Source organism: Odontesthes bonariensis, chromosome 9 (genome assembly GCF_027942865.1).
Source record: "Odontesthes bonariensis isolate fOdoBon6 chromosome 9, fOdoBon6.hap1, whole genome shotgun sequence".
Classification (NCBI taxonomy): Eukaryota; Metazoa; Chordata; class Actinopteri; order Atheriniformes; family Atherinopsidae; genus Odontesthes; species Odontesthes bonariensis.
In genome coordinates this window covers 2,799,555-2,826,244 of record NC_134514.1, presented here as the reverse complement: position 1 = coordinate 2,826,244, position 26,690 = coordinate 2,799,555, and the positions used below count along the sequence as shown (strand labels likewise).

At 41.6% G+C, this 26,690-nt stretch overlaps 2 protein-coding genes across 2 annotated transcripts in view; one reads left to right on the top strand and one right to left on the bottom strand.

Annotated features, from left to right (window-relative positions):
• Nucleotides 1–22,631, bottom strand: part of supt5h (SPT5 homolog, DSIF elongation factor subunit) — a 33,848-nt gene extending 11,217 nt beyond the window's left edge. Inside the window, exons 1-20 of the mRNA XM_075472769.1 lie at nt 22,485–22,631; nt 22,151–22,249; nt 17,906–18,062; nt 17,757–17,822; nt 13,135–13,204; nt 10,256–10,324; nt 10,065–10,130; nt 9,919–9,949; nt 9,752–9,820; nt 9,290–9,541; nt 9,088–9,177; nt 7,931–8,001; nt 7,746–7,851; nt 7,570–7,660; nt 6,140–6,276; nt 5,805–5,960; nt 2,715–2,861; nt 2,491–2,637; nt 1,605–1,730; nt 101–185 (exon numbers count right to left, since the gene is read on the bottom strand). Coding sequence (XP_075328884.1) covers nt 101–185; nt 1,605–1,730; nt 2,491–2,637; nt 2,715–2,861; nt 5,805–5,960; nt 6,140–6,276; nt 7,570–7,660; nt 7,746–7,851; nt 7,931–8,001; nt 9,088–9,177; nt 9,290–9,541; nt 9,752–9,820; nt 9,919–9,949; nt 10,065–10,130; nt 10,256–10,324; nt 13,135–13,204; nt 17,757–17,822; nt 17,906–18,062; nt 22,151–22,231 — 2,017 coding nt within the window. The 5' untranslated portion in view covers nt 22,232–22,249; nt 22,485–22,631. The remainder of the gene's footprint in view (nt 1–100; nt 186–1,604; nt 1,731–2,490; nt 2,638–2,714; nt 2,862–5,804; nt 5,961–6,139; nt 6,277–7,569; nt 7,661–7,745; nt 7,852–7,930; nt 8,002–9,087; nt 9,178–9,289; nt 9,542–9,751; nt 9,821–9,918; nt 9,950–10,064; nt 10,131–10,255; nt 10,325–13,134; nt 13,205–17,756; nt 17,823–17,905; nt 18,063–22,150; nt 22,250–22,484) is intronic.
• Nucleotides 22,632–23,897: 1,266 nt separating this feature from the next.
• triap1 (TP53 regulated inhibitor of apoptosis 1) lies at nt 23,898–25,097 on the top strand. Its single transcript, XM_075474293.1, has one exon. The coding sequence runs from the start codon at nt 24,008–24,010 to the stop codon at nt 24,230–24,232; it is 225 nt and encodes a 74-aa protein (XP_075330408.1). The 5' UTR covers nt 23,898–24,007; the 3' UTR covers nt 24,233–25,097.
• Nucleotides 25,098–26,690: the final 1,593 nt, after the last annotated feature.

Sequence of the window (26,690 nt, the reverse complement as noted above, 5' to 3'; positions counted from 1 at the left end):
GTCTCAATGGGCTCAGACAGCAGCCACACAACCTCCGTCAGCTGTAAACATCTGGACGCTGGTAAGGAGCAGCTGTTGTGCGTTTGATTGGGACGCTCACCTCCTCCGCCGTGGTGCATGGGGCTGCTGATGCGAGGGCTCATCGGGGCGAAGCCGCCCACTGTGAAGTTGGTCACGTCTCTGGGCTGAAAACAGCAAGCAAAGCAGCCATTTTTAAGCTTTTACACTTCAGACTGAGGGCTAAAATCAGGATTTTATTAGAGCAGAGCGACCGTCTGAAGAGGCTTTCAGTGAGTGTTAAAGGGCTGATTTTCAGTCCCAGTTTCTGACAAAAGAAACAGGAAAATAAGTGAATGAGAGCAGCTTTATGGGGAACTCAGATGGATTAATAGACACTTTACTGTTTTTCCTAAAAGATGCAGAAATATGGAAGTTTGGAGCCTGTATCATCTGTGTGTTATCCGGTTTAAGCAGCTTCATCTTGTGCGACTTCAGTCAGATTAACATGTTTACGTGTATTTTGAAAGTCTAGTTTTGTCCTCATTTTGTTCTTCAGGCCGTTTTCTCCTCAGATAATTTATGGAGGAAACGCAGACGATGAGAAGTCACAGAAATCAGGATATAACCACGGAGAGGCCAAAAGACGCCCGACTCAGTGGCCATTTAAAAAAACAAGCCTACAAAACCTGTTTAGTGATCGACTGAACCAACAGATTCACATGAAAGTCTGGAAACCAGACTCTGAAACGTGGATTTGAATTAAATGGAAATCACAAACTACATCTTTTACACCTCAGACGCCCTGATATATGCTCCCAGGAACAGGAAGAAGGAGTTTTACACTTCAGACGCCCTGATATATGCTCCCAGGAACAGGAAGAAGGAGTTTTACACCTCAGACGCCCTGATATATGCTCCCAGGAACAGGAAGAAGGAGTTTTACACTTCAGACGCCCTGATATATGCTCTTAGGAACAGGAAGAAGGAGTTTTACACCTCAGACGCCCTGATATATGCTCCCAGGAACAGGAAGGAGGAGTTTTACACCTCAGACGCCCTGATATATGCTCCCAGGAACAGGAAGAAGGAGTTTTACACCTCAGACGCCCTGATATATGCTCCCAGGAACAGGAAGAAGGAGTTTTACACCTCAGACGCCCTGATATATGCTCCCAGGAACAGGAAGAAGGAGTTTTACACCTCAAACGCCCTGATATATGCTCCCAGGAACAGGAAGAAGGAGTTTTACACCTCAGATGCCCTGATATATGCTCCCAGGAACAGGAAGAAGGAGTTTTACACCTCAGACGCCCTGATATATGCTCCCAGGAACAGGAAGAAGGAGTTTTACACCTCAGACGCCCTGATATATGCTCCCAGGAACAGGAAGAAGGAGTTTTACACCTCAGACGCCCTGATATATGCTCCCAGGAACAGGAAGAAGGAGTTTTACACCTCAGACGCCCTGATATATGCTCCCAGGAACAGGAAGAAGGAGTTTTACACAATATGGAAGCTTTAAGATAAAAGAATGAAGTCCAATGCGTAGAAACCACCTCAGACTGTATGCTCTTTAACCCGATAACCCAGAGTTGGACTCTGACCTTGGATCCTCCGGCCAGCACCAGGTGTCTGGTCTTGCAGACGAACATGCCTCCGTTCTCCACCAGCTTCTTACAGTGGAGGAAGGCGAAGCCTCGGAACAGGTGGCGGATCTCCCCTTCGCGGCCCTGCAGGAGGAAAAACATCACAGTTGGGTTTGGAGAAAACAGAATGTGTGACCACACAATGAACGATGATGCTCTGTGGCTGTGTTCGAAACCGCATACTACATACTCATCGATCAGACAGTATGCAGAGCGTTCACCCACAATGCATTTCGCTCCTGTCGGCCTGAAGTCGATTTCTCTTAAGCTCTAAACTCTGTAAACTTTAGCAACATTTGAAACATTTTCAGGTGAGAAAGTAGTCGTTTAGATCCCCAACGTGTTGAAAACCTGACAAAATACCGGCTATTTACCATTTGGTTCCCACGAATTCGGCGCTGCTAAAGCTAGCCGCAGTGAGCTAACGCACTTCCGGTTATTTTCACAAAATAAAATACCCGTTGCCTTTTATCATAGGGAAAGCCATTACCATACAACTGGTGCTTTTGTTTTGAAAACAGGAAGTGAAGCTACCCTCGTTGTAGCTAGCTTGAAACTGCCGTTTTGACAGGAAATGACGATCGGCGACGTCACGTTACGTTGCATCTTGGGTAGTTTGAGTACGAGTAGTAACCTCATGATGCATACCCAACATTTAGGAGAATCTAGTATACATAAGGGAACTTCTGCTTACTCAAACTCGCTTACTCAAACTCAAAAAGTTAGTAGGAGAAGTATGCGGTTTTGAACACCTTCAGAGTCTATGTGGTGGGGAACCATCCGCTTTAAATCACGCTAACTGAACTTTCAAACCATTTTGAGGTTGAAAAGGGTTCGTCCTTACCGAGTGCGGCCCGTCGATGACCTTGACGATGTCTTTGACGTGGATGTTGTTCTGCTCGGAGTCCAGCGCCACGGCGAAGCGGTTGTCTTTCCTGCGGTTGACCGCCTGGTGCCGCACCGTCAGCACCTTCCCGTGCATGTTCAGCACCTGAAAACAGCGGCAGCTTTAAGGGAAACCGTCTGCGCTCGCCGAGCGGACCCTGCAGCTCGGGGGCAGAATATTACCTGGAACGTCTCCCTCTCCAGCCGAACGATGACTCCGACCGTCTGCGGGTCCAGCTGGACCAGCTCCCCCCACTCGTGCTGCCCTCCGGCATCGACGCCGGACGCCGTCTCGGAGCACAGCTGCAGGTCTCTGGGCAACACCTTCAACTGTAGGAGAAAAGGGCGAGACGGCAGGCGTCAGGACGGAAACGTTTCTGCCATAAACCCACTCTGGAGACGCCATCTGAGAAACTCCTCCTCCTGAAAGCCTCGGGTACAGATCAAACATCCTTTTTATGGGTTATTTAGTTTGAGTTTGTCTTCTGAGCTGTTTGGAGCACAAGTGAAGATTCCTGATGAAGGCAGACAACAGAAGAAGACATTTTCTCCATCTAAAAACAACTTGAACCAAATTTTCTGAGTACAACAACCTGGTCAATGTGCAAAATAAATCTTATAAATTAAATAAAAAAATTAAAATTAAAATAAATAAATTAAATTAATAAATAAAAATAAAACAATAAATAATAAAAATAAATAAAAAATTAAATTAATTTAAAAATAAATAAATCATCTCAGAAAACAATGAGAAATATCCTCGGATACAGATCAAACATCCTTTTTATGGGTTATTCAGTTTGAGTTTCTCTTCTGAGCTGTTTGGAGCACAAGTGAAGATTCCCGATGGGTGAGCTGAGCTAACATCTGAAGGCAGACAACAGAAGAAGACATTTTCTCCTTCTAAAAACAATTTGAACCGAATTTTCTGAGTACTGCAACCTGGTCAATGTGCAAAATAAATCTTATAAATTAAATAAATAAAAACAAATAAAAAAAAATAATAATAAATAGTAATAACAATAAAGAAATTCAAATAAATAATAATAATAATAAATAAATAAATAAATAAATAAATAAATAATCTCAGAAAACAATAAGAAATGTCCCTTAAAGTGTGAACTTTTTCATCTGGATGCAGTTCAGAGCTGAATATCTAAAGCCTGCGGGTCTCATCACTTCCTCAGTGTCTGAACAAACAAATCAGGACATGAACACAACGCAAAGACGACCTGTAACTACCAGCCAGGAAGTACACGCTGCGTACAGGCGATAACACGTGGATAAAGATTAAAGGTAACCATGGCAGCGAGTTCTTCAAACAAAGCCGGTCCTGATGTTCACGATGCTCCAGACGACTGTCGGCTTGGTTGTCGTGTAATAAACATGCCTCCTACAACCTCAACCTGCAAACTGTGCATCTCAAACAGCTGTTCTGCCATCATGACATAAAGTCCCGGAATGGCGCCGCCCTGGTGGCAGGCCGGCTCTGGACAAACTTGAGTCTTTCTTTGCATCTTTTCTATGAAAAAAACCACTGATTTCTGAAACATTTTTCACATCTTTTCAACCAGCCGGAGCTGCGAACTAACGCCTGGAATAAGACCAAAGTTCAATAAGAGTAGAAGAGGAGACGTCTAAGAAGCAGAGCAGCAAAATGGTGAAAAAGGAGGGGGAAGTTTAGAATATTTCTCCTCTCCATCATCAGGGGAAATGGGAGATCACTGGTGGATAAAATGGACGAGCTTGGAGCCCTGATGAGGACACAGCAGGACCTTTCTAGGCGAGCGAAGAGATGTTGAACCGATGGCTTCCAGTCCATGTTATCCCCAGACTTCACCAAAAAACAACACCCCAACCCACTGATGGAGACCTCTGAAGAGTTCTACCACACCTTCCTCTCTGCTGCACTTCAACTTTCTACACATTTACCAGATGATTTACATTCTGTTCAGTTTATTCCGTCCAACGCTAACAGCAGCACATCTTTGATAACGATTCGTTCTTTTCTCTGCTGGGGTAAACGATTACTTCCAGATTCAAAAACTGGCAGAACTTGAGTCGTAGAATTCATTTTTTGGGAGAAACGGAGCGAAAACACGGCAGATGTTGGAGGTCAGAGAATCAGGATAGGATTCAACAGCTGAAAGGTGACGTGATATCTGCAGTGTGCGTTAGTGATTTCACCTCGAAGCAGTCGGACAAACTCCGTTAAAGCGATTCATTCATGCTGATCTTGTTTGGCTCAGATTTATTCCTGCTTCACTCAGACTTTAACCCTCATACTTGATTTAAAACAACTTAATTTCTGAAAGGGGACATTTTTGTCCCCTTTTAAAAACAACATAAAAAAAAAAATCATATATTGATATTTTTCCACATTTCTTTTCATAGATCTTTTATTCCACTTCAGTTCTGATCATAACTACCAAGTTTTCAATTCTTTTAAAAAATGTAACCCTTTAAATACTGGTTTATATGATGTAAACGCCAATTTCTGTAATAAAAACCCCACAAAAACTGCTATATTTTCAATATATAGAATGCAAAATGGAATTGTTGACCGGGGATAATTATTGTGTGTGTGTGTGTGTGCCATAGCTGTATTCATTATAATGGATGTCTATGGGAGCCATTTCTGTAATCAGCCACTGCAGAAAAACTAAAAAGCTATAAAAACTGATGTTGTAGCTCATCAATGACATATCCCAGACCTAATAATCCCCCATAGAATATTTCACTTTGCACTGCATACATTGAAAATACAGCAGTTTTTGTGTGTGTGTTTTTACAGAAATTGGTGTTTACCTCATAAACACTAGTATTTAAAGGGTTAATTTTTTTGAAAACAATTGAAAACATGGTAGTTATGATCAGAACTGAAGTGGAAGAAAAGATTTCTGAAAAAAAACTGGAAAAAAATATTAACATATGATGTTTTTAGGTCGTTTTAAAAGGGGAAATTTTCAGAAATTAAGGAGTTTTTTTTCCTACACAATGAAAAATTGCATCGTATATGATGTGTGTTTGAAATTTGAAAAAATAGAAAAAAAATGCACAACTGGACCAAATATGATGAGTATCACTGTCTACAGTGTGAAATTAGAGGAGAAAAAAGTCCCCCATCAGGGATTAGGGTTAAGTACTAAATGTGTTTTTTATTTATTTCCTGTTTTAGCTTCTCAGAGGCTGAGAAACGCTGATAATTTTGCAGGCGGTTTTCAGCTTTGGTTGAATGTGTGAAGGCAGAAATGATGAGATCTGAGCGGGTACCTCGTGCATGGTGAGGTCAGAGAAGAGGATGACGAAGTTCTCCTCCACCCTCACGATGAGGCCGGTGTCGCCTTCGTACCGGCCGGCGATCACCTTCACGTGGTCGCCCATCCGGAAGTATTTTCTCAACTCCTGAGCCGGGAACTCCAGAGGGTCCTGCAGAGAGAGACAAACAGCCAATCAGCTGGAGGGAACACAGCTGGAGGGAACAGCTGGAGGGAACACAGCTGGAGGGAACACAGCTGGAGGGAACAGCTGGAGGGAACAGCTGGAGGGAACAGCTGGAAGGAACACAGCTGGAGGGAACAGCTGGCTCCAGGGAGCATCTTTCGTACCTTAAGGTCCTCGTGTTTGGGCATGATGGTGATCTTGTTGCCGTCCACGCTGAGGATTTTCCCCTGCAGGTTGATCAACTCCCCCTCGCACACCTCCACGTTGTCACCGGCCTGCAGGTTGTGTTCGCGCTCCTTACCTGCGCACACGCACCATAACGTTCTTTATTATCGGGCCGTCAGAGCCTTCAGTTATCAGGCCCCTCTCTGTGGAACCAGCTGCCAGTTTATGGAGGCAGAGCCTTCAGTTATCAGGCCCCTCTCTGTGGAACCAGCTGCCAGTTTATGGAGGCAGAGCCTTCAGTTATCAGGCCCCTCTCTGTGGAACCAGCTGCCAGTTTATGGAGGCAGAGCCTTCAGTTATCAGGCCCCTCTCTGTGGAACCAGCTGCCAGTTTGGGAGGCAGAGCCTTCAGTTATCAGGCCCCTCTCTGAGGAACCAGCTGCCAGTTTGGGAGGCAGAGCCTTCAGTTATCAGGCCCCTCTCTATGGAACCAGCTGCCAGTTTGGGAGGCAGAGCCTTCAGTTATCAGGCCCCTCTCTGTGGAACCAGCTGCCAGTTTGGGAGGCAGAGCCTTCAGTTATCAGGCCCCTCTCTGTGGAACCAGCTGCCAGTTTGGGAGGCAGAGCCTTCAGTTATCAGGCCCCTCTCTGAGGAACCAGCTGCCAGTTTGGGAGGCAGAGCCTTCAGTTATCAGGCCCCTCTCTATGGAACCAGCTGCCAGTTTGGGAGGCAGAGCCTTCAGTTATCAGGCCCCTCTCTGTGGAACCAGCTGCCAGTTTGGGAGGCAGAGCCTTCAGTTATCAGGCCCCTCTCTGTGGAACCAGCTGCCAGTTTGGGAGGCAGAGCCTTCAGTTATCAGGCCCCTCTCTGAGGAACCAGCTGCCAGTTTGGGAGGCAGAGCCTTCAGTTATCATGCCCCTCTCTGTGGAACCAGCTGCCAGTTTGGGAGGCAGAGCCTTCAGTTATCAGGCCCCTCTCTGTGGAACCAGCTGCCAGTTTGGGAGGCAGAGCCTTCAGTTATCAGGCCCCTCTCTGAGGAACCAGCTGCCAGTTTGGGAGGCAGAGCCTTCAGTTATCAGGCCCCTCTCTGAGGAACCAGCTGCCAGAGAGAAGTTTCAGTTAATCTGCTGGTTTCCTGAGCTGGAAACTGTTTTTAATGGGCTCTGAATTAATTGGACTAATCTGGAATTTAATGAACTGGATTTGATTGGATCAGGACTGAATTACAATGAACTGGACTGTAACTTTGAAGTGTCTTCCGATTGAAAATTTTAAAGTTAAATTCTCTTCAAACATTGAATAGTAAAAGCATCAGAATATAAAGATACATTCAAGCAAAGACAATTCTACGTAATCTAACCCAAAAGGAGGAGCTTAAATCAAGAGAGAGGAGTTACTACTTTAGCTCAGTCAGACCCAGAGCGGCGTACCTGACTCCGTGACCACCTCCAGGTCGATTCCCTCCGGCTGGTCCTCAAACTTCTCCAGCTCCGACAGCGTTGGCTTCACTCCGTCTGTGATCTGTCGGACACAAACCAGAACTCTCAGCCGCAGTTAAAACCACACCAGAGTCCTGCGAGCGCTCAGAAAGGAACGTCCTCCTCACCACGGCGGACATGGCGAAGCTCTTGAACAGGAACCCTTTGCGGCTGTAACGGTTCCCCTCAAAGATCATGAAGTCTCCATCGTGGCTGACCTCCCCTCCCAGAGACCTGTCGCACACGTCAGCGTTTACTTTAAAACTCCAGACAGAGGAAAAAACCATCGGCTTCATAATGTGTGTGTGAGCACCTGATCTTCTCGGCATCAAACAGCCTCTGGCCAGGTCTCTTGAACTTCTTCCTCTTGGCGAACCAGTCTTTCTGCAGGTGCCAAACCAACAGAGGTCATTATTGATGAGGCATGTCAGGTGGTTAAAAGGCACATTAGTGTGTGTGTGTGTGTGTGTGTGTGTGTGTGGCGTACCAGGCTCATTTTGGCCTTGATACTAAGTGTTGTGGCCATTTATGTTTGTAAATCATAAGTTCTATCAATTTAGTTTTCTTTGGGCAGTTAGAATATACTTTAGTTAGTTTGGAATCGAAATCTGTAATTCATTTTTATATTTGAAATTGTTTAAATCAGGGGTCTTCAACGTTTTTCAGGCGAGGGACCCAATTTTGTTTTATATTTAACGGGGCCTAGTGCCGTGTATAAACATAGCTACTCTGTTATTGTACATTCAATACTAAGCTATTCAAATAATACACAGGTTAATATATTTATGTTTTTATTTTAAACATGTGCAAGCTACAGGGTGGCCGTGCCACTGCCATTTATAAACAAACATCTTGCATACAACACTGAGCTATTCCAATAATCCACAGCTTTTAACTTTAAACATGCATGTAGATGGGACAATGAACCCTCAAACCATCTGTGGACGGCACACGTTTGCACACAATTTGTGAGAAAAAACTGTTTTGAAAAAAAAAAAAGAAATGTTAAAAATCGTCTAATCAACCAAAGATTTCGCGACCCCCCCTGTTGAAGACCTCTGGTTTAGATTATTTTGGTAACTTTTAGACCCTTCCATTAATTAGAGAGATTAAGAACACACCGGGGGGGGGGGGGGGGGGGGGGTTTGGTTAAATGATTTTTGACCACTTTTTGAGCTTGTGAAATCAGATTAATTTAACTTTCGTTTTTCAAGTTGTAGGAGATTTTTTGTTATTGTTTTGTTCATATTTTTTAAACAACCAAGTCTGAAGTGCAAGAATCAAACCACCTGTTGCCACCCACGGCCTTTCTTAGAAAATTTAGTTTTAGGAAACTAAAAAGGCCGCGACACTAACCAGAAATAATGGTCCTCACTTTGAGTGGTTTTACGTGGTCCTCACTCAGCACTTAGTGCGAGAATGTGTGTGTGTGTGTGTGTGTGTGTGTGAGTGTGTGTTTGTGTGGCGTACCAGGCTCATTTTGGCCTTGATGCGGTCCAGGTCTATCCGAGGAATCATCTTCAGTGAGATGGTGTTCTGACTCGGCTCCACGTAGTCCACCTGAGGATCAAATCAGGCATCAGACTGAAAACCCTCTCAGAGTCGACGTTTCTATTTACAGCGGAAACAGATATTCTGTCTCTTCATTCGTCACTTTTCCGTCGGTGCGTACCTGAGCGATGTCGTCCTTGTACAGGCCTCTCTTCAGCCTGACCCAGGACTTGGGCTTCAGGTTGGTCACCTCTTTGACCACCTTCAGGACGTCCGTCATCTCCTTGATGGGAACCATCTGCTGGTTCCAGAAGCCCATCCTCAGGTTGCCGATGCCCTCGATGGCCGCCTTCACGTGCGTCTGCTTGTACGACTCCACGTAGATGTAGCCTTTGACGTGGTCGGGCGCCACCACCGACTTGATCTGAAGGGGCTGCGGGTCGAAAGGGAAGGGGCAAGAAGAACAGACTGAAAACAAGACTCCAGGACTTAGTCTGGTCCATTAAACTCTGATTAAAGGCTCAGAAGCATCGGATACGAGTCAGATTTTATCGTTTATTCACTCTGTTCTGTTCCTTTTTACTTCCACAGACAGACACCATCATATTCTCCATCACATTCACCATATTTCAGAGTCTCTTACCGTGTCTGTGAACTGGTAGGCGATGAACTTCCTCATCAGAGCGATGGCGGTCGCCCTCTCCTCCCCGATCTGCAGACACGATACATGAGCTACAAGTATCCAGGCGTGTGCACGTGCATGTGCACGTGTGTGTGCACGTGTGTGAGTGAGTGAGTGAGTTTACACACCTTGCACTTGACCGTCCACAGATTGGGATCCCTGGTGACAGAAAAGAGAAATCATCATGAATGTCAGTGGGACGTCTGCAGGATGCTGATTGGTGGACGAGTGTTTGCACATCTGGATGCTGATTGGTGGACGAGTGTTTACATACTTAACACCAGGAAGCAGCTGCTGCTGGGTGATGTCGTCAGAAAGCTCATCTGAGCCTCCAGAGTAACTGCAAACCACAGAAGAAGAAAGGGACAGTTATTGCTGCTAAATAAAAACACTTTACTCGTGTTCGGCTGCGTCTTTAACCCCTGATTATCCATTTAAAATATCTGAGGAGTTTGTTTCACTTACTTCTGTCCGGCAGGGGGTTTGGCATACTTCCTCATGTAGTATTCGCCCAGCGCCTCCTCTCTGGAGTCTCTGTAACACAACACCCGGTCAGTCAGCCATTACAACTAAAATTATTCATGTTCTTGTGAGGTACAAACCATCTATACAGCCGGTTTATTTATTTCCTTTTTACTTTGTTTATTGATAATTTTAAACATAACAAGACAGACATTGTTGGGACAGAATAAAAGTATAAATACAATCAGTAGCAGCAACAATTCTGTCAACCCCCAACCCACCCTGACCACCCATCCCGCCCACAGGCCAACAAAAGAGAAAATAAATAATAATAAAAAAAGGATAAATGATTAAGAATATTAGTTTAAATAAATAAGTACAGATACATAGAAAATCTAAGCTTACAGGTTTGTCAGATATTTAAATATCCTCAGTGTCAGAAAGAGTCAAGGAGTCAAAATACCTAAAAAAGGGGTCCCATGTAGCACTAAATAAATTGGTGGAACCTCTAAGAGAAAACTTTTCTACATTAAGGTTGTAGAGCACTTCTCGCAGAATGCTATAGCTCGTTTCATTCCTTTCGGCAGGTTAGAAGCAGGGGGGATACCAAAAAATGTTTTTCCAACATTTTAAAACTTCGGTTTTCTTCTCTGATGTACGAACATCGCTCAGCACCAAAGTTCTGCTGTTGGTTTGGATGCTTTCTGCAGTTCAGACACAGTTCGGGGTCATTCCCGTGTGGAGTATAATCTTCCAGAGTGTTGAAGGAGAAAGAAGGAAGCTGCTGTTGGTTTGGGTGAGTTTGGCTTTTCTTGGCTCTTCGGATGTCGTGATAACAATGTTCCTCCACATTAAATACGAGCAATAAAATCTTAAAATCACAAATGCAGACAGAGCCAGCAAAGCAAAGACTAGAGAAGACTGAGGGATACAACCGCTTTTAGTTGAAAAAAAGCTGGATTTACAGCTGCAGCCATCCAATTTAAGGTCAAACTTAAGGGTTGAGATTTCCCAAATCAAAATATCAGCTTTAAAACTTCACTGAAAACACAGAAAGTTGAGCTTCTTCCAGGATTTAACTTCATTAAGACGTTTCAATGAAGCCGCAGATGGCAACAGAAACGTTTAATCTTCTCTACGCCAGCCGGCGGCTCAGATAAATCTGTTTAAAACTACTTTGGGTATAAAAATGTCCGTTCTGTTCAGCCATGTCTGAGCCAACAGATCAGAACCATCTTCAGGAGGCAGGTGTGTCTCTGTCGACTGTCCACAGAAGACTTCATGAACACAAACACAGGGGCTATGCTGCCACATGATAACCGCTAGTTAAGTTTCAGTGCAATCTGTTGGTTTCCTTAGCAAGGAAATTGTTTTTGAATTGGCTCTATATGAACGAATTGGATTATTTTATGAATAATTATGATTACAATTAATTGAATTCCAATTGGCTTGAATTGGACTTTATTATCTAAGTGCCTTGAGATTACATTTGTTGTATTTGGCGCTATATAAATAAAAATGAATTGAATTGAATAGTTAGCCACAGAAACACAGAGGCTACACTGCTACATGCTAACTGCTAGTTAGCCACAGAAACACAGAGGCTACGCTGCTACATGCTAACCGCTAGTTAGCCACAGAAACACAGAGGCTACGCTGCTACATGCTAACTGCTAGTTAGCCACAGAAACACAGAGGCTATGCTGCTATATGCTAACCGCTAGTTAGCCACAGAAACACAGTGGATACACTGCTACATGCTAACCACTAGTTAGCCACAGAAACACAGTGGATACACTGCTACATGCTAACCGCTAGTTAGCCACAGAAACACAAAGGCTACACTGCTATATGCTAACCGCTAGTTAGCCACAGAAACACAGTGGATACACTGCTACATGCTAACCGCTCGTTAGCCACAGAAACACAAAGGCTACACTGCTCCATGTTGACCACTAGTTAGCCACAGAAAAAAAGAGGCTACACTGCTACATGCTAACCGCTAGTTAGCCACAGAAACACAGTGGATACACTGCTACATGCTAACCGCTAGTTAGCCACAGAAACACAAAGGCTACACTGCTCCATGTTGACCACTAGTTAGCCACAGAAAAAAAGAGGCTACACTGCTACATGCTAACCACTAGTTAGCCACAGAAACACAGTGGATACACTGCTACATGCTAACCGCTAGTTAGCCACAGAAACACAGTGGATACACTGCTACATGCTAACCGCTAGTTAGCCACAGAAACACAGTGGATACACTGCTACATGCTAACCGCTAGTTAGCCACAGAAACACAGTGGATACACTGCTACATGCTAACCGCTAGTTAGCCACAGAAACACAGTGGATACACTGCTACATGCTAACCGCTAGTTAGCCACAGAAACACAGTGGATACACTGCTACATGCTAACCGCTAGTTAGCCACAGAAACACAGTGGATACACTGCTACATGCTAACCGCTAGTTAGCCACAGAAACACAATGGATACACTTCTACATGCTAACCACTAGTTAGCCACAGAAACAGGATGGCCACATCACAGTTTGCCAGGAAGTCCTTAAAGGAGCCGCAGAGTTCTGGAAAAAGGTGTTCTGGACAGACCCAGATGAACCTGCATCAGAGTGATGGCAGGAAGAAAGTGTGGAGACCAACAGGAAGAGCCCGAGATCCAAAGCAGAGCAGCTCCTCTGTTAAGCACGGTGGTGGGGGTGTTATGGTGTGGGCATGTACGGCTGCCACAGGTACCGGCTCAAGGATGCTTAAGGAGAGACTTAAAGGGACAAACTAAGTGCTAAAGATGGCTGCTTTAATGGAGCCACCAAACATGGAGGGTACTGTAAAACTACAGTTTCCTGCTGGTGTGAGTTACCTCCAGAGGTTCTGCAGCCGCCTGGATCCGGAGTGATCGTCATCCACAATCATGTGGTCGATGTTGGACACTGAAGGGGAGGAAGGTGGGCGTGTTGTGTTAAGAGCAAATTAAATTCATCTCGATTCTACAAAGAAAAGTAAAAAGACAAAAAAAAAAAAAAAAAACAAGTCTTACCTTCAGCCTCCTCTGCTCAGGACCAATCAGAGACAAGCGAGGAAGAGGAGAGCGCGGCGAGCAAAGAGGAAGGACAAAGAGAGTGAAAGAGAAAGGGCGAGAAGTCAGACGCCGAAGTAACGAAGGGAAAAAAGAGGAGACAGAGCAGAGAGGTGAAGAGCGTTACGATCACATGGGAGTCAAGCAGCAACAACACAAAGCATGATGGGAGAAAAAACAAAAAAACAAGGTGATTAATGGTGACTGTGCAGCACGGAGAAGCATGGAGGCAGTGACGGGGTCAATGTGGGCTCAGGACATACAGTAGAAACACAACTCAAGAGTCTCAGTGTCCACAGAACCTCCATTAACCCACATTAAGAGGCAGAGATCCCACCTTTAACCCTGATGGGGGCATTTTTATCCACCTGGGGTGTACTTTATCCTCCAATTTCACACTGGAAATAGTGATACTCATCATATTTGGTCCAGTTGTGCATTTTTGTCACTATTTTTTCGAATTTCAAATTTTCATTGTGTAGAAAAAAAAACTCCTTAATTTCTGAAAAGGGATATTTTTCCCCCTTTTAAAATGATCTAAAAACATATATTAATATTTTTTTCACTTTTTTTTATTCATAAATCTTTTATTCCACTTCAGTTCTGATCATAACTACCAAGTTTTAAATTATTTTCTAAAACATTAACCCTTTAGATGCCAATTTGAACTTTTTAGCCCAAATTTTAAGCCTTTAGGTGCCAGTATTTTCAAAATATGGAATGCAAAGTGGAATTATTGAGTAGTGATAATTATGGTCTGGGATATGTCAATGATTAGCAACAACATTGATCTTTAGGGATTTTTAATTTTTTTTGCTATGTCTGATTTTAAAAAAACAACATTTTTGTCCCCTTTTAAAAACGACCTAAAAACATATATTAATATTTTTTCCACTTTTTTTTTCATCAATCTTGTATTCCACTTCAGTTGTGTGTGGAGCTTTGAGCCTGGATTTATTTTGTTTCTACTGTACATCCACCTTCGGTGAGGTCGGGCACCATCATCATCATCAAAAAAGCTCCGCCCATGTGTTAGCGCCCAAACTAAAACTGAGGCTGTGTTCGCAACCGCATACTTCTCCTACTACTCCTACTAACTTTTTGAGTTAGTATGCGAGTTTGAGTAAGGGAGAAGTTCCCGGATGCATACTAGATTCTCCTAAATGTTGGGTATGCATCATGAGGTTACTACTCATACTCAAACTACCCAAGATGCAACGTAACGTCGCCGATCGTCATTTCCTGTCAAAACGACAGTTTCAAGCTAGCTACAACGAGGGTAGCTTCACTTCCTGTTTTCAAAACAAAAGCACCAATTGTATAGTAATGGCTTTCCCTATGATAAAAGGCAACGGGTATTTTATTTTGTGAAAATAACTGGAAGTGCGTTGCTCACTGCGGCTAGCTTTAGTAGCGCCGAATTCATGGGAACAAAATTGTAAACAGCCGGTATTTTGTCAGGTTTTCAACACGTTGGGGATCTAAACGACTACTTTCTCTCCTGAAAATGTTTCAAATGTTGCTAAAGTTTACAGAGTTTAGAGCTTAAGAGAAATCAGCTTCAGGCCGGCTGATTTCTGCTCGGGCAGGAGCAAAATGCATTGTGGGTAAACGCTCTGCATACTGTCTGATCGATCAGTATGCAGTATGCAGTATGTAGTATGCAGTATGCAGTATGTAGTATGTAGTATGCAGTATGCAGTATGTAGTATTTAGTATGTAGTATTCAGTATGCAGTATGTAGTATGTAGTATGCAGTATGTAGTATGTAGTATGCAGTATGCAGTATGTAGTATTTAGTATGTAGTATTCAGTATGCAGTATGTAGTATGTAGTATGCAGTATGCAGTATGTAGTATGCAGTATGCAGTATGTAGTATGTAGTATGCAGTATGCAGTATGTAGTATTTAGTATGTAGTATTCAGTATGCAGTATGTAGTATGTAGTATGCAGTATGCAGTATGTAGTATTCAGTATGCAGTATGTAGTATGTAGTATGCAGTATGCAGTATATAGTATGTAGTATGCAGTATGTGTAGTATATAGTATGTAGTATGCAGTATGTAGTATGCAGTATGTGTAGTATATAGTATGTAGTATGTAGTATGCAGTATGTAGTATGTAGTATGTAGTATGCAGTATGTAGTATGCAGTATGTGTAGTATATAGTATGTAGTATGTAGTATGCAGTATGTAGTATGCAGTATGTAGTATGTAGTATGCAGTATGTAGTATGCAGTATGTGTAGTATATAGTATATAGTATGTGTAGTATGCAGTATGTGTAGTATATAGTATATAGTATGTGTAGTATGTAGTATGCAGTATGCAGTATGCAGTATGCGGTTTCGAACACAGCCTGAGACGCGCCAGTTGCTCATCAGGCAAACGATCACGCTTGGTTCTCCGAGCGTGGAGTCGACCTCCAGGTTCCGCTTTGTTCCCCGCAGAAAGTGCTTCTTATCGGGTTTATTTTGGGTTTTTCTGTTGGTGGAGCCAATGATGGGTTTGCCTTCGGTGCTTCCTCACAGTTGAATCACACACACAGAAATACAGCTGGGCTGAGATGAGGTGGGTTAAAACAGTCAGACGTGGGTTTGTTTTTGTGTTTAAATCAAATGGATGAGGCTGATGTTCCATTTGCTCTACATGGATTTTATCAATGACAACATCGGAGCAGGAGAGTATATCTGGAGGAGAATTACCGTTAACTGGAGACCGCATGCACGACAGCGAGGGACGCCGTGAGACAGAGAGAGTTCAGTCAGAACAGAGATCCGAGCGGGGAAACACTGCTCTAACACACACTCTGCTTCCAAACTTACAAATGAAAAACAGGTAAAAGTGTTTCCACTCATTAAACTCTGAGGTTTCACACGTCAGGACATAATTACTCAGCTTTTAAAGAATCAGCATCAGAACAACAATATTACTGGGCATGTATTGTTGTAATGTTTTAAATACTTGAACGCAGTTTTTCTAGAGAAGATAATTGTTTTGTATATGGGATTATTCTCCATCGACTCTTTTGGGCTTTCACATGTGCGAGCCTACAACCAGCCGGTGAGTGACATGCTGTTTATAAAGTTGTTTTGTAACGTCCCCATGCCAGTAATGTGAGAACCATGCATATGGTTTTGATGGTAAGGCTTGTGACTTTATTGTCGGATGGGTTATAAAGTGGTGTGACGTTTCTGCTGTGTGCAAGTTGTTGTTTTACGTGGAAGGGTTAGCACTTGCCCCTTAGCCACCACGTTTTAGCCTCGCATGACAGGCTGTGCGGACAGCGCTATCTCCACACAGGGAGCGCAGATACGCACCTCTCTGTGTCCTACTGTCAGTATTTAACAACCTCTAGCAATGGAAACACGCTTCAAATGCCCCGGAGTTCCCCTTTAAAGACAAACTGCCCGGCGTGCAGTACCTGCGGCTGCCAGAAGGTGCTGCCGTTGGATGAATTGAGAATAGGGATCGATTGCTTCTCCCTGTTTACCCGGACGTTGAGCTTTGGTTCTTTTTCCACTGAATTTTTTTTAAGTTGAATTTTTTTTACACAGATTTTTTTTGAAGTTGAATTTTTTTTCCACTGAATTTTTTTTGACGTTGAATTTTTTTTCCACTGAATTTTTTTTGAAGTTGAATTTTTTTTCCACTGAATTTTTTTTGAAGTTGAATTTTTTTTTGACGTTGAATTTTTTGAAGTTGAATTTTTTGAAGTTGAATTTTTTTGAAGTTGAATTTTTTGGAAGTTGAATTTTTTGGAAGTTGAATTTTTTGAAGTTGAATTTTTTGAAGTTGAATTTTTTGAAGTTGAATTTTTTGAAGTTGAATTTTTTGAAGTTGAATTTTTTGAAGTTGAATTTTTTTTTTACACAGATTTTTGTTTTTAGAAATTGATTTTTTTTTTTTTTTACACTGTTGGTTTTTCAAATTCAAAGTCTGATTTTGATGCTGTAAAAATTCAATATTAGAAATTCGTATTCAAACTTCCATAACGCAGACTGATGTGGGCCAAAGCAGGATTTAAATAAGCGGGATTTCACATGAAGAAATGGGATCTTTCCTCCTCGGCATCGTGTTAACACACACCTGAATTTGTTCCACTGAATTTTTTCTTCCAGTGAGGGTTCACTTAGTTTTAACACCTGCTGAGGAGCGGATGCTTTTATGTCCTGATGTGTAAAACCTGAGAAAGTAGGCTCTTTATTTCCTCTCCATGGCTCAGAAAGGACTCAGGTTTAACATTTCCCGTTAATCTGAGCTGCTAAATGTGGCTGAAAGTGTTCTCAGAGCGGCCGGATTATTGGAAAAAAAAACAGGATTTATTAGTACGAGACGTTCCCACAAGCTTCTATTCTCCAGTCATGCAGGTCGTTCTGTTCTGTTAAACACTAAGCCGGTCTCACCTTTCTCCAGAATGTCCTCGGCTCCTTCCTCCCACTGCTCGTCCTCGTCGTCTTCATCGTCCACATCTGCACAGAGACACAGAGGGACAGATGTTAGCGCTCCGTCCTGCCCCGAGCGGCTGGACGCGGGACCAGGCGTCCTCTCGCACCGGCTTCGTCCAGGATGAACCCTCCGTGTCTCGGCTTCTTCCGGGGACGCTCGTCGTCGTCGTCCTCTTCCTCTTCATCGTACTCCTCCTCGTCCTCCAGGTCCTCGCCCTCTTCTTCTGCCACTTTGTCGCTGCCCACGGGGCTATTCGTCTCCTCCTGGGGTCGCACCGCGACAAAAAGATCAAGAAGGGAGCATAAAACATCCGAAATCTGTTCAGACTTTGATCTAAATCACACGACATCAGGGTGAGATCCAACAGAACAACAGATCCGAGGAAAGGTCAGACAAACGGATTCCAGTGGGAGCACAACTTAAAGGGACAGCTCGCCTCTTTAAAGGGACAGTTCGCCTCTTTAAAGGGACAGTTCGCCTATTTTGACATGAAGCTGTGTAACATCCCATATCAGCAACATCATTTCTGAACATCTTCTTACCCCCTGCTGCGTCCTGTGAGCAGAGTTCCAGCCTCGTTTTGGTGTTGACGAAGGTAGTCCGGCTAGTTGGCTGGGGTTTAAAAAATAAAGCGTTTTGCTTCTCAAAACAATATGCGTTCAACAGAGTAATACATTTGCATCACAAAATGGTTCTCCAGGAAAAAGTCAGACCTCACAATCTCTTGAGAAAAAACCCACAAAAACTGCTATATTTTCAATATATAGAATGCAAAGTGGAATTATTGAGCGGGGATAATTATTGTGTGTGTGTGTGTGTGTGTGTGTGTGTGCCATAGTCTAATGCTGTATTCATTATAATGGATGTCTATGGGAGCCGTTTCTGTAATCTGCCACTGCAGAAAAACTAAAAAGCTGTAAAAACTGATGTTGTAGCTCATCAATGACATATCCCAGACCTAATAATCCCCCATAGAATATTTCACTTTGCACTGCATACATTGAAAATAAAGCAGTTTTTGTGTCTGTGTTTTAACAGAAATTGGCGTTTACATCATATAAACCAGTATTTAAAGGGTTAATTTTTTGAAAATAATTGAAAACTTGGTAGTTATGATCAGAACTGAAGTGGAAGAAAAGATTTATGAAAAAAAAAGGAAAAAGATATTAATATATGATGTTTTTAGGTCGTTTTAAAAGGGGACAAAAATGTCCCTTTTCAGAAATTAAGGAGTTTTTTTCTTTCTTTAAAAAGAACAAATAAATAAAAATCAGACATAACAAAAAATTTTAAATCCCTAAAAATCAATGTTGTTGCTAATCATTGACATATCCCAGACCATAATTATCCCTACTCAATAATTCCACTTTGCATTCCATATTTTGAAAATACTGGCACCAAAAGGCTTAAAAATTGGGCTAAAAAGTTCAAATTGGCATCTAAAGGGTTAATTTTATTTAATTTGAAAACTTGTTGGTTATGATCAGAACTGAAGTGGAATAAAAGATTTATGAAAAAAATAAAAATATTAATATATGATGTTTTTAGGTTGGCCACAATCTCTTGGCCCTATTTTCTCTCCCTTCGTATCACTGCCTGCTGTGCAGACCGAGCAGCAAACAGCGTAACAGGCGCGGCTGTCGGCAGGCGGCAGCAGGCAGTGATACGAAGGGAGAGAAAATAGGGCCAAGAGATTGTGAGGTCTGACTTTTTCCTGGAGAACCATTTTGTGATGCAAATGTATTACTCTGTTGAACGCATATTGTTCTGAGAAGCAAAACGCTTTATTTTTTAAACCCCAGCCAACTAGCCGGACTACCTTCATCAGCACCAACGGCTACAAGTATTTATAATTTGTGAAGGATTTTGTGTTTATTTATGATTTTGCTTAATTATTCTTCTATTTTTTTACTTTATTGGATGCAATTCTGTTTTTTGTCTTTTCTCTTTTTACTTTAGTATTTGTAAAAAATATAAGTTGATGGGTAGCTTGATTTTGTTTGACAGAACAGGCATTACGCTTCAGCCTTTTCAGTCACTTAAAAAATGCTGTGATTGCACTGAACACATTTGTTGTTTACTGTGTGACTGAATAAAACAAAACTTACATTTACGTACAAGAAACAGTCGATTCATCCGAATAATGTTTCATCTTTCAAACCAATCTGGTGGAATATGTAGAAACTGAGTTATAATGTGGTGGGAAACTGTGCTCGTTTGCAGAGTTTTCATCAGAGAGACTTCTTATGGTGCATTTAAAATCACACAGTCGGGATTTATCTTAAATAACTTCACAATCCATCTGCATGTGAAGGTGTGTTGTTGTTTTCCATGAGAGTATAAAGAGTGCCGCAAAGATTTCCATCATTGTGTTGTTATCCCCCGATGTAAAAATAGTACGGGTGGGACGATGTGCTTTGGTCACGACTCTTGATAATTGCGATTCGATTTAATCAGTAATTGCAATTTTCTTCCTCATTAAAAAACAAACAAGTTGAATCATACACTTCTAGAATGAATGTCGTTCCCATAAACAACGCACATCAGTCTGTGTCAGTCAGTCCAGCAGCCGACATTTATTTCCACTGAGACAAAAAGAGTTGTTTTTAAAGTTTACAGTTACAAAATGAATTGAAATGTCCACACAGCACAAATGTGGGCTAGCTTCATGTAATGAATTGATGAAGTTTTTGTGGACACGGATATGACGTAATATAATCGATTCAGGGGAGAAAAATCGATTTTTAAAATCATCCAAAAAATAATAATAATCGCGATATGTACATGAATCGATTTTTTCGCCCACCCCTAAAAAACAGCACGTCAGTTTAAAGGATATAAATAAATAAATAAATAAATAAATATAGAGATTTTTCTTTACCTGTATTATTTATATTTTATTCATTTCAACCTCACAATGTGCAATATTATTTATACTAGGTCCCTTTACTTTTTAGTACTTACTTTTTCTCTTTTGAAACAAATGTTTTATCTTTTTTTTTTAATTTCTTGTTTCGTGTCTGTTGTTGCTGCTGTGACAAGTGAATTTCCCCGTTGTGGGATAAATAAAGTCTAATCTAATCTAATCTAATCTGATCTAGACTAATAGATTTCCATCATTGTTGTTGGAGTTATAATGTAGTGGAAAACTGTGCTCGTTTGCAGAGTTTTCATCAGAGAGACTTCTTATGGTGCATTTAAAATCCCACCGAGTCAGGATTCATTTTAAATAACCTCTCAGTCCATCTGCATGTGAAGGTGTGTTGTTGTTTTCCATGAGAGTATAAAGAGTGCCGCATAGATTTCCATCATTGTGTTGTTATCCCCTGATGCAAAATTAGATTAGATTAGACTTTATTTATCCCACAACGGGGAAATTCACTTGTCACAGCAGCAACAACAGACATGAAACAAGAAATTAAAAAAAAAAGATAAAACATTTGTTTCAAAAGAGAAAAAGTAAGTACTAAACAGTAAAGTGACCTAGTATAAATAATATTGCACATTGCGAAGTTGAAATGAAATGAATAAAATATAAATAATACGGATAAAGAAGAATCTCTATGAGTCTCTAAAAGCAGCATGTCAGTTTAAAGCTAACTTCTGCTTATACCATCACCGTCCCGTCTCTCAGAAACAGTTTCCCTAACAGTCAATGGTTGAACTTATTCTGTAAATATGAGCTTTTGTTTGAAAATGTGACTTTTTTGGAGAGGTTGCAGAAATCGTGGTTGATGTCATCTGAGTTTCTTCCAAAACGGAAGTCAGAATTTCCCCATTTCCCAGTTCAAATATTAAATGCACTATCTTCTCCAAAGTGTGCGTAGAGGTATTTTTCCATCGATGCCACCTTTCTTTACTCTGGCTCCCAGTCAGTCACAGAATAGATTTTAAAAGCCTGCTGATGGTTTACAATCTGTGATCTGTTCAGAGAATATAAAGCCAGCAGAGCTCTGAGATCCAAGGACTCAGGTCAGCTGGTCCAGTCCAGAGTCCAGACTAAACATGGAGAAGCAGCATTTAGCTGTTATGCTGCAAACAAGTGGAACAAGCTGCCAGTGGAGATTAAACTTTCACCAAATGGAGACATTTTTAAATCCAGGTTAAAGACATTTCTGTTCTCATGTGTCTATGCATGAAATCTGCACGATATCTTTGAACTTATCTGGACTGTTGCTTGATTTTAAATTTTGTTATTTATTTTATGTGAAGCACTTTGAATTGTTTGTACATGAAATGTGCTTTATGAATAAATTTGATTTGATTTCTCTTGGCAGTTTGATCCGCATCATAATCCCAAACACTGTCTTATCTGGCTGGTTAGCACACCAAAGCTAGCTTGTTAGCATACCTCATTCTCCTCCGCCTCCTCGGCTTCGCTGCTCCGCTCACTCTGGTTGTCAGAGAAGTCGCTGTCCTCGCTGTCAGACATCTCAACGCTGTGGACAGACTGCAGCAACGAACGTTTTTATTAAAAACACACGAAAGTTTTACTCCTACTTTGGCGCGTTTACCTTACAGAAGCTAAGCTAGCTAAGCTAGCAGCCCTGCAGCATCCTGTCCACAACAATCGGAGCGGCCTAGCCGGGGATGCTAATCTGGTTAGCATAGATGTGGCGATTCTAATATCTACAAAACAGCTCCGATAAAAGGTTAAGTTGGCTATCTCAGCGGCTGCTACTTACCTTTTCCGAACGCCTACGGTGGGTTTTATCCAGTTAGTTATGTACAGATCTTGAATATCAGCTTATTTTGACAATACCCACACGTATTCTCGGAAAACCGCGAGATTTCGATGAACTGCGCATAAACTCGCGGGTTTTTGGGGCTGTAGATAAACCAACAAAAAAGAGCTCTCACTCTGCTTTTTTTTAAACTGCTTTTGCTTTACAGCGATTACGTTGGTTTATTCATTTCTGAACTATTTTGTAATTATTTGTTGAGGATAAACTCTAAATATCTAAGATTTGTTAAGAGAAATCAGGAATTGTGGCTTTAAATATGCTTTCACTTTTCGATACACGGTATACTAAGGATCTGTTTAATCAAATCAAATCAAATTTATTTGTAGCACATTTCATGTACAAAACAATTCAAAGTGCTTCACATAATTAAAAAAAATTGCAGCAGAAAGTGGAAGAAGCATTAAAAATACATAAAAGAATATAAAGAGAAACAAATAAAATAATTTAAATTAATTTAAAAACAGTCCAGATAAGTTCAAAGATATCGTGCAGATTTCATGCATAGACACATGAGAACAGAAATGTTTTTAACCTGGATTTCAAAATGTCTACATTTTAATCTAATAGCCTGTAGTATTTCAAAAGCACATGCAAAACGTGGCAAATGAAAATAAAGAAATTCAAGAATACCTATGGGAACTGACTACATGTATTTACCATTTATATACCTTTTATAAATAAAATACATTTTTCACGCATTTAAATCTCTTAATGTTAAACAGGGCCTTATAATCAAATTTAATAATTACTTATGAAGAAATTTCACAGGTTGGTAAAATAAACAAAATGATCTTTCTGTAATATTCTAAATCTGAATAACTTTGATTCCGTATTTAAATAAACGAAATAAGACATTTTAGATAGATAGATAGATAGATAGATAGATAGATAGATAGATAGATAGATACTTTATTCTTCCCAATTTGGGAAATTGTTTTGTTGCAGTAGCATACAGTAAAAGATCTGAAAACAATTAAAGTAAAAACAACCAAATAGAATAGAATAAAATGAATATTATAACAATATAAACAAAGTATTTTTCTATTCTATTTTTCTATTCTATATAAAATACATTTAAAACAATTTAAAAAAATAAAATAAAAATAGTGAAAAAACATTCGCTATATAAATATCTACAGTATTTTTTATTTATTTTTTATATGTCGACTTTATTCTCTACAGGCAAAATCTAAATATTTTTTCTTATGCCTGGCCCTAATACTCTTCCGTAGCTTTGAAACGTGAAAAAAACAAAGGAGTGATTCCTCCTACTCGCAGCACATCTCTTTACGTCGCGACGCCACTACGCGTTTACGTCACTCTCACAGCAGCCAATCGCCTGCCGCGGTTCAAGGAGAGTCGCAGTGCGCATGTCCACGCTGCTCACGGTTTGAAAACACTCGGATAAACCCTCCGTACTGTCTCTCCTTGGCGTTTCGGGCTCTTTATTTTTATTACTGGAGATGAACAGCGTCGGGGAGGCCTGCACCGAGCTGAAGCGGGAGTACGACCAGTGCTTCAACCGCTGGTTCGCCGAGAAGTTCCTGAAGGGGGACCGCAGCGGGGATCCGTGCACGGAGACCTTCCGGAAGTACCAGCACTGCGTGCAGAAGGCCATCAAGGAGAAGGACATCCCGATCGACGGGGTGGAGTTCATGGGGCCCAACAAGGACAAGCCCGAGAGCTGATGGTGCACACTGACCTGGAGGCCGTGAGGCCCACTGAGCATGCGCAGAAGTGCAGACGCTGCTGGCTGTGATTTGGGAGCAGACTGGTTGGTCAAATCTGTGCAGAGCTGAGACAGTGCACGAACAGAACTGCTGCGTTTGGTCTGAGCTTTTTGTTTTACAATCTGCTGCTTCTGTTTGTGGGCTTCGGCGTCACTTTTAAGGCCCCCAGGGCCCCCGGATCCTCCTTTGGAAAGTCCTCCGCTTGCAGCATGAGAGTCATCATGAGTCATCGAACTTTTACGTTTCCAGATTTTTTGCAGAAGGCTGGATTTTTGGTCTTCCTCGTGCCAAACAACAACCGGGGCGTTGCATCGTTGCTGCGTCTGTTTGACCCCTGACCCCTGACCAGCAGAGATCCGGAACCAGAAGAAGCTCCAGGATGCCGAGCTGAGCCTGTGTGCTGCCATCATGTTTATAACCGCTGTTATTATTTATTTTCATTTTAATTTAAACTTCTTCTCTTTTTTTTTAGCTTCTGAAGGGTTTCAGTTTGCTGATGTTTCATACACTGAACTCATCAAAGAAAATGATTGTCAGACATGTTTAGAAGTTTAACATGAAGTAATAATGAACCATGAAGAGTTGTACTCAGAGGTCCAGGCTGATTTCTGTCCCTGTGGAGCTGAAAATAAAAGAAGAAAGTGGATCATTCGGATCAATTTCATTCCTGATTAATCAAAGTTCCTTTAACATCTTTTATTTTTAGGGCTGGGCGAGTTAACTCGTTATTATTGTGTAAATGCATTACTTATTTAATGCCGATAAATATTTTATCGTGTATTAACGCATGTTTTATTTTTTAATTAAATTTTTTTTGAAAATATATATATATTTTGGGGTTTTTGTGCCTTTAATGGGAAGTTCAGAGAGACGGGAAGCAGAGGGCAGAGAGAGGGGGAACAACACGCAGCACAGGGCCGTCCGATGCGGGACTTTTGTAAAAGTCTGTAGCTCACAGGCTTTTATTTTGTAAAAGTCTGCTGCTCACAGGCTTTTATTTTGTAAAAGTCTGCTGCTCACAGGCTTTTATTTTGTAAAAGTCTGCTGCTCACAGGCTTTTATTTTGTAAAAGTATGTTGCTCACAGGCTTTTATTTTGTAAAAGTCTGCTGCTCACAGGCTTTTATTTTGTAAAAGTCTGTTGCTCACAGGCTTTTATTTTGTAAAAGTGTTGCTCACAGGCTTTTATTTTGTAAAAGTCTGTTGCTGTCTGCTGTGGAACAGGAAAAGAAAGTAATCTTTGGATCCACCAAACATGGAGAAGGGTACGGAACTTTTACTCGGCCATTTTCATGTTAAAGTTCTTCCAGACGGCGGAGTCGACAGAACCAAAGTCATCTGTAAACACTGCCAAGTTGAATTGTCTTCTCAGCGTAGTAGTTCCAGTCTAAAATATCACTTAAAGGCAAAACACACAACTGATAGCAGCAAGTCATTCAAGGAAACAGACAGTGGAGCGAGGCTTCTACATAAAAACTACAGAAAGATGCTGATGTTAAAAGTGTGTTTGCACAACAAATGTTATGGCACTTTCATTCATATGGCAGCACATTTAAAATAAAGCTAAATGCTAAAAGCTATACGCTACTTTTGGATTCTGCGTACAAATGCGATTAATCGTGATTAATCAGGGAAATCATGTGATTAATTAGATTAAACATTTTAATCGTTGCCCAGCCCTAATGTTGATGTTTAATTTCCTCGGGGAGTCGGATTAGTTTTTTTTTGTTGAAGCAGCTCTCAGCTCAAAGGTCCATTTTAGTTTATTTTTCTCTAATAATTTGAATTAGAAAATAACAAACAAACACATCTGTAAACAGCTGGTTATAGAAAAGGCTTCTAAATGACCAGCATGTGAAAACTGACGCCATCTCCTCGGTTTAGTGTCACCTTTTCCCTCCGATAACACCGACAGTCGAGGGAGTTAAAGCTGAAGATATGACTTCACTCGGCACGTTTTAAAGACGATTCTTTAGTCAGACCAAAGCCAGACTTTTGAAACGCTTATGAACATGTTGGTGTGACTGATCACATCCATGTAATTCTGTTGAATCGCTCTGCACACGCTTCACAACTCCAGAGGATGCCGGTGAGAACAAAGAATAAAGTGAATCCACACGATAACGACCCGCCTGCCGAACACTTCAGGTTATTTGATTGATTAAAAAGTTTTGGACGGTTTTAGAATGAAATCAGGAAGAATCTCAGGAGAGTTGTGGCTCCTGTGATGTCATGACCCCCCCCCCCCCCCCCATCACACCTAAAGACTCCAGATCTCACAGGGTGGCTATCTGTGACACTTTTCTGAGATTATTTCCCATCATGCACCTGGTGGCAACCCGCAACAACCATGAAGTCGACCGATCAGCTTTTAGTAGCTGCAGATGTAAATGTATTTTATTCATACAGCCCTTTAC

What these genes read in the sequence shown, in the direction of transcription:
- triap1 (XM_075474293.1), top strand. Translation starts at nt 24,008, where the DNA reads ATGAACAGCGTCGGGGAGGCCTGCACCGAGCTGAAGCGGGAGTACGAC.